The 11,837-nt window shown below is 39.0% G+C and overlaps 1 protein-coding gene across 1 annotated transcript in view; it reads left to right on the top strand.

Moving 5' to 3' along the window:
- kcnk5a (potassium channel, subfamily K, member 5a) overlaps nt 1-11,494 on the top strand; it is a 53,379-nt gene extending 41,885 nt beyond the window's left edge. The window contains exon 5 of the mRNA XM_016561693.1: nt 8,726-11,494. Coding sequence (XP_016417179.1) covers nt 8,726-9,651 — 926 coding nt within the window. The 3' untranslated portion in view covers nt 9,652-11,494. The remainder of the gene's footprint in view (nt 1-8,725) is intronic.
- Nucleotides 11,495-11,837: the final 343 nt, after the last annotated feature.

The raw sequence follows: 11,837 nt of genomic DNA, 5'->3' as shown, positions 1-11,837 counted from the left end.
AAACAAGAAAACCCTCGGCCACTAGGGGGCAGCCGTATCAGTACAAGCCAATACTTGTGAACAAAAATCAAAATTACATGCATATGTAACAGTAATCGACTGGCAGGGTTGAAGCGTGCTCTTTTGCATGTTCACAGACAGGCCTAGGCATGCTAAATGGGCGAAGAGCTTGTGTTTGTGTGGTTGTGGAGCTTGTGTTCACTGATCACTGCAGGAATTTCTTCAGTTCGTGAGAGACCATCACATTCTGATCCGAATGGACAATACAGCAGTGATAGTGTACATCAATCGCCAGGGAGGAGTGCACTTGTGTGCCCTGCAAAGCCTGGCGCGGCGCCTACTCCTTTGGGCAGATCAGACACTCCTCTCGATTCGAGCAGTGCATTTACCAGGCAGTTTGAATTGTGGTGTGGACATGCTGTCCAGGGAGGGCATTATTCACGGGGAGTGGAGACTACATCCTCAAACAGTGAAGATGATCTGGAGTCTCTTTGGCGAAGTGGAAATCGACCTCTTTGCATCAGAGGAGAATGCCCACTGCCCATTATTCTTCTCTCTAACGACCACCCCCATTAAAGGGGATGTACTGTCGAGCCACTGGCCCAAAAGTCGGAAATATGAGGGATGCTCTACTGCTGACAGCACCGAAATGGCCCAACCAGCCGTGGTCCCCAGAGCTGGTAAACCTATCGTCAGCCCCCCCGTGGCAGATCCTGCTGAGGAGGGATCTTCTGTCCCAGACAAGGGGCACCATCTAGCACCCCAAGCCGGAACTGTGGGACCTGCATGTATGGCAAGTGAGCGCAGAACAAACCAACTGACCATTTCACAACGAGTGTTACACATGATAACAGAGGCTAGAGCCCCTCCGATTAGGCGCCTATATACTCTGAAGTGGAAAGTGTTTGCGAACTGGTGTGCCGGTAGACATGAAGACCCAGTGAGTTGCGATATCCTCGCTATTTTGACCATCCTCCAAGAACGACTATGTGGCCACTATCGTTGCCTCTGACATGTTGGAGGGTCGTTCAGTGGGTAAACACCCCCTAGTAATGAGCTTTGTTCGGGGTGTGAGGCAGCTGAATCCCCCTGCTCTCGTCTGATGCCAGTATGGGACTTGTCATTAGTGCTTAGTGCTCTGTCTGGCCCACCTTTTGAACCAGCTGAATTGAGTGACTTGGAAGTGCTCTCCTTTACGAGGGCACTACTGCTCGCGGTAGCGTGTGGGAAGCGAGTGGGTGAATTGCATGCCCTCTCGGTCAGCAGTGCTTGTATGCAGTTTGGCCCGGACTATTGTATGGTCAGACTCACACCTAGACATGGCTACACACCTAAAGTGCTCTGAACACCGTTCGATTCAAGCATTCTGGCCCCCCGAACTAGCCTCCGATTCAGTGTCACAGAAGCACGCTTTGTGCCCCGTGCGTGCCCTGCGTGCTTATATAGACAGAACTAGCCAGTTTTGAACTTCAGAGCAGCTGTTTGTCTGCTTCACGGGCGCTAACAAAGGCACAAGATGTTTTTTCTGTCGAAACAGAGGATGTCACACTGGATTGTGAAAGCTGTTTGCTTGGCTTATGCTTCCTGAGGACTTGACTGCCCAATGGGAGTGCGTAACCCACTCCACTCGGAGTCTGGCATCTTTATGGGCCTGGATTAAAGGTATGTCTATTCAGGACATCTGTCTGGCGGTGGGCTGGTCATCTCAGAACACTTCTGAGAAATTTTACAACCTTTTGCACCGCACGTTCTGTCTGTGCAGGAGGACAAGGCTGAGCAGCCAATGAACAACTTGCTTGAAGACACACCCCTACCAGATGCGTGTCTCAACTAGGTAATTTAGGCAGTGCGAGACTGCGCTGCTGCATGAAGGCCGCCGCAGTATGTGCACAGCTTTATGCAGTCACAGCGTTTTTATATCTAGACCAGCGCGCCACTATGCTTGCTTGTCATTGCAAGTGCAAAGTCTACTGTATCGGCTCTGTTCGAGCTGGACCTGCATGTTTTTCACACGGCGGGGTTTTATACGTTCCCCATACGTAATGTCGAGAGACCAATTCGATAAGGAAACGTCTCCAGTTACTCACATAATCTTGGTTCCCTGAGAGAAGGGAACAAGACATTACGTAAACTGCTGTGTGAAAAACTCCCTCAGAGCCTCATTGACTCTCATTCAGTTGAAAGATTCTGAGGTAAATTGGTGCCAGACATCGCCTATACAGAGGCTGAGCACATTGGGCCAATTGGGCAAATGCTTGAACTTCATTGGCTATTGCAGAGCAATAGAGTGATTCAGTGAGGCTTCGGCATTTTGGAGGAAAGAGGTTTCCCCATATGTAATGTCTCATTCCCTTCTCTCAGGGAACCAAGGTTATGTGAGTAACCGGAGACGTTATGCTGCCAGAGAAGATTTCAGAACTAGAGACACGCATCCAAACTATAATTGAGGATAGTAAGAATGTGAGGGCCTTAGATGCGGCTTTGGATGCGACTAGCTTAGTGAGTCCTGTACATTGTTCGGTTCCAGGTGCAGAGCCCCCGCAGCAGGGCGACAAAACACTGCTTTTCCATTCTGATCAAAACATTAAACAGGTTCTCCCCACTCAGTGATGCACCCACTGAGAAACCTAATGAAAGTGCCCTAGTTATTGGTGATTCTATCGTACGGAACGTGAAAATAGAGACACCAACCCAATGTTTAGGGAGCCAGAGCGCCTGACATCTTGGAAAATTTTAAAGTGCTGGCCAATGCTAAACGTAAATTCAGTAAGATTGTTATTCACGTCAGCACTAATGATGTTCGACTTCACCGGTCGGAGATTACTAAAAATAACGTTACAAAGGTGTGTGAACTTAGAAGTATGATGTCAGACACTGAAATATGCTCTAGTCCCCTCCCTGCTTAACGTGGTGACGAGATATAGCAGACTGTCATCACTCAATGACTGGATGTCTAAGTGGTGGCAGCAGAATAACATAACTTTCATAGACAATTGGACGAGTTTTTGGGGTAGACCTGACCTGTTGAAAAGAGATGGTCTTCATCTCTCTAGGGGTGGTGTCGCTCTTCTCTCTAGAAATATGGCACATAGTCTTTTCAGAGTTTATACTTGACTAACTGGGGCCCAGGTTAGGAAGCAGACAGACTGGCTAAACCGACCGTCTGCTAGCCGCCTCACTTCAAGTCAGTTAATTCTAAGCACAGAGACTACTACACCTTAGCTATCATACTATAGAGGCTGTGTCTGTTCCCCGAACTAGCAAATGTAAAAAACGTCCAAACCAATTTAAGGGTAACAATTTAATTGATGTTCAACAAATAAAAACAGATATGATACAGATAAACACCATAGGCATGTTACCGTATTCAATTTTCATGTTGCAATAATTGCAGAAGCTTTTATCACGATATACGGCATTATCACAATATTGAAAAAGTTGCAAAAAAGTGTTGTCATAATATAACCGGTTTGATAACTTTTTAATATAACAAAGAACTGGACATTTAAATACAATAAAGCAATACAGAAAAATTTATAAACTAAACAAATGTTTCAAACAGATTAAAGTGCAAAAGAATTATAAAGAACAATAGGTAACACCTTACAATAAGGTCTCATTAGTTAACCTTAGTTAATGCATTAACATTAACAATGAGCAAAAGCTACATTTGTTACAGAAGTTATTATTCTTTGTAAAAAAACAAACAAAAAATACAGCTTTTAGTTCATGTTAGACCGGGTCCATTAAATAATAGTTACAACTTTTGATTTTAATAGCATGTTATTAAATGTTGAAATTAACTAAGATTAATAAATGCTTTAGACACATTTTTTATTGGCAGCTTATGTTAACTAATAAACTAATGTAAAATAATGGAGCCTTATTGTAAAGTGTGACCAAATAATAAAGAATCAAACAGTGGTGTGCGGTGGTGTTCGGAAATGAGAAGGCCTCTTTTTTGTTTGTTTTTTAGTCAAATGTAAATTAATGTCCCAGTCACATTTTATTGGTTAAATAAACATGTACTTACACTAACAAAAAAAAAATACAATTCTATTTTATGTTTACATTAACAACAATGTAATCAATATTATATTAATTAAAGCCATGTGTTCATCTCAAGTTAGTGTTTTTAAGCATTTTGCATTTATTAAAATAGTAACTCAAGGCAGTAACAATTTAAACAATATATTTTATTTGTGAACTTATGTTCAGCTATTCTTTTTAATAGTTTACTTTTAACTTTTTGAATTATTCGGGTTCATCAGCCATCAAAGCTGAGTAAATATTGGTCACAGACACAGAGATTTACTTTAAATTTTACCAAGCTAATTACTCACTAATTATGGGTCATGTTATTATTATTAATATAATGTGATAATATTATTATCACAATTATTAGGTCATGTTTTCAGGCCATTTTAAGTCTTTTTTTTTTTTTTTGATGTAACAGTGATTATATATCTAAGTGTGAGTTGTTTACTTATTTTTTTTAATAAGTCTTCCCATTAACACCATTATATTGTTAATTCAGACTGATTCGCGAACACAGAATATGCATGAACACAAGAGGTGAGATTTATCGCATGAACCAATCACAGCCGAGCATAACCAGTCATATCCAATCATATTGCGATGGAGGCATTGCCTCCTCTCACGTGACTTTCCCCCATTCATTCTCAATTACCCGCCAGTAAAGTCACAGCACGCTATGGGGTCTCTGTTAATTGTCAATGGGCTCAGGGGAGGCAAGCCTCCGCTGTAGCTTTACCTGCGGGTGTCGCTGTTGGACAGTGTTCGTTTAGAAAAACTTTATAAAAATAATGTTATACTTTGTAATATGGGCGTTGTTTTATTTTAGTTAAATTTTTAATTTTTTTAAACACCCCTGGAATCAAAACATTTTCAAACAATATCAAGGGCATGTTGCAGTCCAGATTAAAATGTATAAAAGTTTGAAAATAAATAGCCATTAAGTCTAAGTATTTAGTGATGTGATGAACACCACTGTGAATACAAAATCTGAATGGCTGTTTAAATCATTTAAATTAGTTTCAGAAAGTAGCACAGCGCTTTGCTTATGGGTTACCGGGGTAACAGCTGCATTTCTGCTGTTCCATCAGCACCCTCTGCTGTCAGAAAGTGAATGTGCATTTTCATTCAGCACGTCTCCTTCACTCTTTCCGCAAAGTGATTCTCATCTGTGTTGGGCTTGTTTACATCAGAGTGTGCATGCCTCTTTTATGCAGCATACAGCGGTGCTGTGCATTTTAACCAGTTGATGGGAAAGTATTATTTAAATGCATTCAAAAAATCTTTGAGTAATTTGAAATAAATAATTATTCACAATATTTTGAAGTGCCCAAGATAACAATATCGTGCATGTTCATTATCGTGATATATCGTATTACCGAATACTGGCAAATGTCTAATAAACACATTCATCTGTTCTTCATTATTTTGTGAGCCTTCTTGCTGTTGGCTGAGTAGAAGTCAAATGTTAATTTCATTACTCTAATTAAGAAATGCAGCAGTTTGGATTAGAGAACATTTAATTATGTGCAAAGAGCATTAGACTATGTGGAAAAAGCTGCTGCACATTGAAATAGACAATGAATGATATCTATTTAATGTCTTAATATGTCTTTATTTAATATGTCTTCGCCTACACCCATGAACCTTTTATGCTTAAAGCTTTACCTGATTGAATTATGTTTTTTTTATACTTCATGTTTAGCTGCTTTTTTTTTATCCCTGTGGGATACCATGAAAATTAATATTAGTTCAATAACCTACTGTTCTGCCACTTTTTACCTTTGATATTACAACAGTGATTAAGAATTAAAGTTACGTATTGTTGATTCGGAAGTATGCAGACGTCCTTTTTTTTGGGTGTTATTGCCATGGTGAATCAGAGTCAACGCACTCAGAGTTGAGTGAACTAACACAATTCAGCTGTTCAGAACCCGAAAACTCAGTTTCCCATCTCAGGGTAAGTCACAGAGTTCAAGTTTTATCTCAGAGTTGTTTAAACCTCCTTATTGAAACAGGCCCCATGAATCATGGTGTTAGCTTTCACTGTTATGCTGAAGATACTCAGCTCTATATTTCTTTGCGGCCCAACAAAGCATACCAATTTGCATAACTAATGGAATGCATTGATAAAAAAACTGGTTAACTAGTAATTTCCTACTGCTAAATTTTGAAAAAATAGAGGTGTTATTTATCGGACCAAAAACCTCCACATGTAAAAACATAGAACACTGTCAAGGTTGATGAGCCCCAGAGACCGATCCCCTGAAAAGAACTCGTCAACTAGACGGCCATCGGCACAAGACCACGAGAACCAGACGAGTCCTCTGCACAATTCTGATTTGTGTTGCAGTCTGGAATTAAACCACACTATGCTGGTTTCGTCTGGCCAGAGGAGAACTGGCCCCCCGATTGAGTCTGGTTTCTCCCAAGGTTTTTTTTCAGCATTTCTGTCCCCGATGGTGTTTTGGTTCCTTGCCACTGTCGCCTTTGGCTTGCTTAGTTGGGGACTCTTAATTTTTGGCAATGTTTTTGTTGTCCTCTTGCATTATCGACACACTATTTTCCTGTTTAATACTGTAAAGCTGCTTTGACACAATTTGTATTGAATAAAGCGCTATATAAATAAAGGTATTCTCCGCCTCAGACGTCACGCTCACAGACATCGGTGGCTGAATGTCTGATGCATATAGCACACAAAATTGGAAACACTTCAGGAGTTTCGAAGTCGTCATCGGATTGGTTGAAATATACAGGATTTCTGGGAAATGTGTATGTCGCGTTCTTTAATGTTCCACATGGAAACAAAGATGCCGTGAAGGCAAACCCCCTCATGGAAGAAGAAAGCTTCATATTTACAACTGTGACAATGAGCGCTTATCAGGATCAACTAGACACTGGATTTTCGAAAGCATGTGAAATATTTAAAGTTCGCGGCATAGAATCTTGAATTTAGAATATTCTGTCTTCTGAGTAACATTGAGAATATCACTATATATTGTTGCAACACCGCCGCCACGACCAGTCTGATGCTTATAACAGTAGCTTGGTGGAGTTGACTCATTTAGACCAATATAATCATTTGGTTTTAGCCAGGTTTCAGTCAAGCAGAGCACATCAAAACTATTATCTGTGATCATTTCATTTACAATAACTGCTTTGGGTGAGAGTGATCTAATGTTTAGGAGCCCAAACTTTAAAAATTGTTTTTGTTCATTTATTTTACATGCTAATAGTGGACTCGGGAAATCAAAATAGAACTAGTGATAACAAGGCGCTCTGATTGTTTTTGTTGTAGAATACGATAGGGGATATATTCACACGTTATAGAAATGAAAATGGTGTATAAAATTGATTTTAAGATAAAAAATAGACGATAAAGAATTAACTTGACGGAGCTCAAACTCAAAACACACGGCAATAACCTTCTGCCCTCTCTCTGAAGGTCTGGCTACACGAGACTAAAATAAAGGTTACTTGACTTGACAGAGAAATGCTTTTTATGTCCATTTACATAAGAATAAAAATGGTAAGGAATGTAAAAGTTAAAAAAAATGTTTTATACAATATAGAATAAAATAATTTACAATTTATAATATAATACAATGACTTTTTTTGTACAATTATAATATACTACAAATATTATACTAAAATTGAATAGTAAATTGAATTAAAAGATAAAAAGTAGAAATAGAATATGTACAACATAAAGAGCAATAGAAATAGATTATGGTAAATATACAATAAAGTGCAGCTGTAAATGTGCAAATTGAGATGTGAGTGTAAATAGTCAGGATGAGGTAGTGCATGTTGTACATGTCCAGTTTCTAGTCCTTTGTGTACCCCGGTGGAGGGCTCGAATTGCCTTCTCCTCATTCTCTCTTTGTTGGCCTTCAGGAAGCAGAAATGTTTCCCAGACTGCAAAAGAGAGAACAGTCCATTGTTGGGATGGCTCAGGTCCTTCATTATCTTCCTGCCCTTGGTCCAGTTTGTAAAAAATATATCGATATATTGTACAAACTCAATATTACGCCCAGCCCAAGCTCAGCTGATTGCACCACCCTCTGGAGAGCTCGTTTGTCTTTGTGCTGTGACCAAACCAGGCTGTAATGTTTCCCATCAAGATGCTCTAAGTGGTGCAGGTTTAAAAGTTCCTGAGCAGCTTAGAGGGCGGTTTAAAGTCCTTCAAGCATCTGTGGTGGAACAGACACTGACGGGCCTTCTTCACGAGGCTGTTAATGTGACAGGACCATGTCAGGTTATTAACATATTAAGATGTGCTAAACATGTAAGCAACAATGTTAAATTGTTATCAATGCCTAGCTAGCTAGCTGCATGTTTAGCCGCCTGCATCTATACAACCATCAAACTTTAAACTTGTTTTTTTTTAACTTTCAAAAAAGGATTTGTCAAGCCAACATCAAAGTTTGTCCTGTCAAGCTATACTTCTCTAGTTCTTTTTAAGAGCCATAACAGCCATATTACACTCAACAATGGTCTAGTTACTTTTGGGAAATTCAGAGTCTCCAAGTGTAAGTTGTTTTAGTGAAGCATAGATAGGAGTCATTTTGAGTTCATGAGAAAGGCATATAGGTATAGTAGAGTTAATCATAAATGTATAAACTGTACATTGTTGACATATTTTAATTATAAATTTGAAAACTATTTTCTTTGTATCTGTTTTGTTTAGGTGTTGACCCCAATGCTGACTACCCTACTCTGTATCGGTACTTTGTAGAGGTGTGGATTTATCTTGGTCTGGCATGGCTCTCTTTGTTTTTCGACTGGAAGGTGCGCATGGTTGTGGAGGCTCACAAAGCTCTAAAGAAGTGCCGTAAAAGGCGCAAACTTTCTCTGGATGAATTACAGCGCATCAAGGAAAGTCACAAGACCCTACATCTGCCACCAACTCCCAATAATGCCAACATCTTTAGCTTCCTGTCCAAGAGAAAAGAATGTTATAATGACTTAATCAAGCAGATAGGTGCCGAGAAGGAAGGAGAAGATCAACGTGTCAGCTTAGTCACCGGCAGCAAGAATAAAGCACCAAACCACTCGAAGAGCTGCAGTGATAGTCTTTCCATTAATGGAAATTCCATTCTCAGTCTAGACCGCTCACCTCGACAGAAGCGCCGCTATAGCTTCAGTGACAGAGTTACTGTAGCTCTCTCAAAATCCAAGAGCTACCTTCTTAGCCAAGAGGAATGTCTTCTCATGAATGAAATGCATGGGGAAGGAGAAACAGACACCGACCTAGACTGTATAAGAATGTATGAGAATCAGTTGGACAAGGAGGCAGGAGAGAACCATAAAAGTCTCAAACCTAGAGGCTGCAGCGATGGCCGGATCACATGGGACTCCAAAAGTTACCAGACCCTCATGTTTCCCAATGCCAACATTACCTTCATTGATGAAGAGAATTTGCTAATCAACAACTTGGAGGATGATGATAATGAATTTATACCGAAGTTCTCAACTGCTGATGAGACGGATTTCAAAAAGGGACAGGGCTCAGAATCGGAGACCTCCGTATTCACCACAGAAGGGTTGGACCATGGCCACTCTTATGAACAGCTGGTGGAAGAGTATTCCAAAGAGGACAACACTGACATTTAATTCTGTCTCCTTTCTTCCTTTCTTAAAACTCTAAAGTTTTTCTTTCATGAAAAACCTGAAATGATGGTGAAAATTATAAAAATATAAGGTTTTACTCACACCCCATTTACACTTTTCAAATGGGATTTTACATATATGTTTTGTTTTGATTGTTTTGCAAGTGATACAACAGATGTGTCTAAACTGCAGGGTTTAATATTCACTATGACCTTGAATCACTAACAATGCATGTTCACTGCATGTTTTTTTCCCCACCATATTGGTGGAATTTTTTTTCTTTCTTTTTTAGATAAAGAAAGAGAAAAAACTGTCAACCTGTCAAAGCTTAATCCTTATTGGATGTTGAACCTATTTTTATTGTCTTCCATTTTAGCCCAAGGTTTTCTATTGGGTAACCATGTTGACCTGTTAGGTTTTAACTTGGGATTTGTTTTAAATGGTATGTCATGATTTGACTTTTTAACACTGTGATTTTTATTATAAGTCTTTTATTGATGCAGGCGTTGTTTTTATGTTCCTAAAATGTGTTAACTCCTAACTGTCAATAAGATGATAATCCACACTGAAAAACTCTATGGGCCTTGCTCTGTGTCCCTGTCAAGTCAAGAAGACAGTATTTGAATAGGTCCAAGATTACAGGAAATCAGCCAAGATAACAGGAAATTATTGCAGTGGTAGTTTTACTAACATAATAATGACTGTTTTGGTGTCTGACTCATGTGTTGACATTATGCTGGTTCCATGTTGACATTAAACCAACATACAAAATAACCATTATAATACTCCAAGGGATTAAAAATAAAAAATTCTAGTTGTGGTTTTCTCACATGATCCTCTTGCATCATGATACTGAATGCCCCTTTTGTGTAGAGAGTTGCATCCTGAGTCATCCTGTTGCAGATGTAAATTTGTGTTTTAAGAGCGATCTCCCTTAATAATCGTTTGGATTCTTTTTCTTTCTTTCTTTCTTTCGTTTTTGTTTTAATAAAAGTTGATTGAACTTACATATGCACTCTAATTTGTTACTGTATGTCTCTAATATTCATTGGTGTGTGCATCACATAAATACATTTTGCTCCAATTTACCTTTCATTTAATGAGCTTTAGTGTTGTCTTTTGTTCAATCACTCTCCAATGTACTCTTGACCAAGTATTAGGCTCCTTGTTGTGAGCCTGTGTTATTGATCTGTGCTACATTTGGATGAATGTTACATTTCAGTTGAACTTTTGGTGTGTCATTCTCAATTGTGTGCAAAGAGGTTTTTCACCAGCTCAAACTTTGAACAAAAAAAGAAAAAGAGGCCCACCCCCATTTTCCCGATTATGCTTCTTCAGAGATCTCTTTAATTCTCTTGAGAGAACAATGTGTTTCTTAGGTAAACATTTGAAAATGGCCTGTCAGCAGCTGCCACTGTTAATATTTTTCTTCCTTGTATTCTCTTGTAGTCTCTTTTAATTAGCTATGAGCTAAAATGTCAGAAATGATTAAAACCAGAATTTATATTACTAGCCAAGCTTAACTGACCTTAGGTTAACCTGTCAAGTCATGGTTTTGTGTTTTGTTCATGTTGCAAACTTCCGTCCCGTTCTTTTATAAAGAAAGCATAAGCATTTTACCTAAATGATGTGAAGGGTAGAGTGGTTTTGATCGTTTTCTTCACATTGTGTTTTAAATATCCTGTACTTTGTAATGATGTATTTCCATATGTATTTTAATTATTCTCTGATAGTGCTGTTTTACTCTGTTCAGATGATCACTGCATGGACTTGAATGTTGGGATGAATTAACATTTTCCTTTTGAAATAAGTAGGATTCCTGCCTTAGTCTTTTTCTCTCTCATCTTTGAGCACTGGTTTCAGAAAGATACTTGGCCTTATTTGAAGCTAAATTTATTCTGAAGCAATTGTGATTTGAAGCAGTAATGGTGCTAAAAACATGTCTATTTTGCATGGTGAGCCCTAGTTTCCACTTTTTTTTTATAGCCTTGTGAAGTTATAAACATTTGTTCCATTTCATTACACGCTCACAATTGTTCTCTGTTTGAATTCTATTTCTAAAACACAAAGGCCACTTATTCAGGCTTGATGGTGATTATAAGGAAAGGATGTGACAATAGAGACATGTCACATGTTTATGTGATACAGTACCTAAGGATTTGATCACTATATTTCAATACAGGAAAAGT

Source organism: Sinocyclocheilus rhinocerous, unplaced genomic scaffold (genome assembly GCF_001515625.1).
Source record: "Sinocyclocheilus rhinocerous isolate Xijiao unplaced genomic scaffold, SAMN03320098_v1.1 scaffold949, whole genome shotgun sequence".
NCBI classification, from domain to species: Eukaryota; Metazoa; Chordata; class Actinopteri; order Cypriniformes; family Cyprinidae; genus Sinocyclocheilus; species Sinocyclocheilus rhinocerous.
This window is presented reverse-complemented; position numbering and strand designations above follow the sequence as displayed.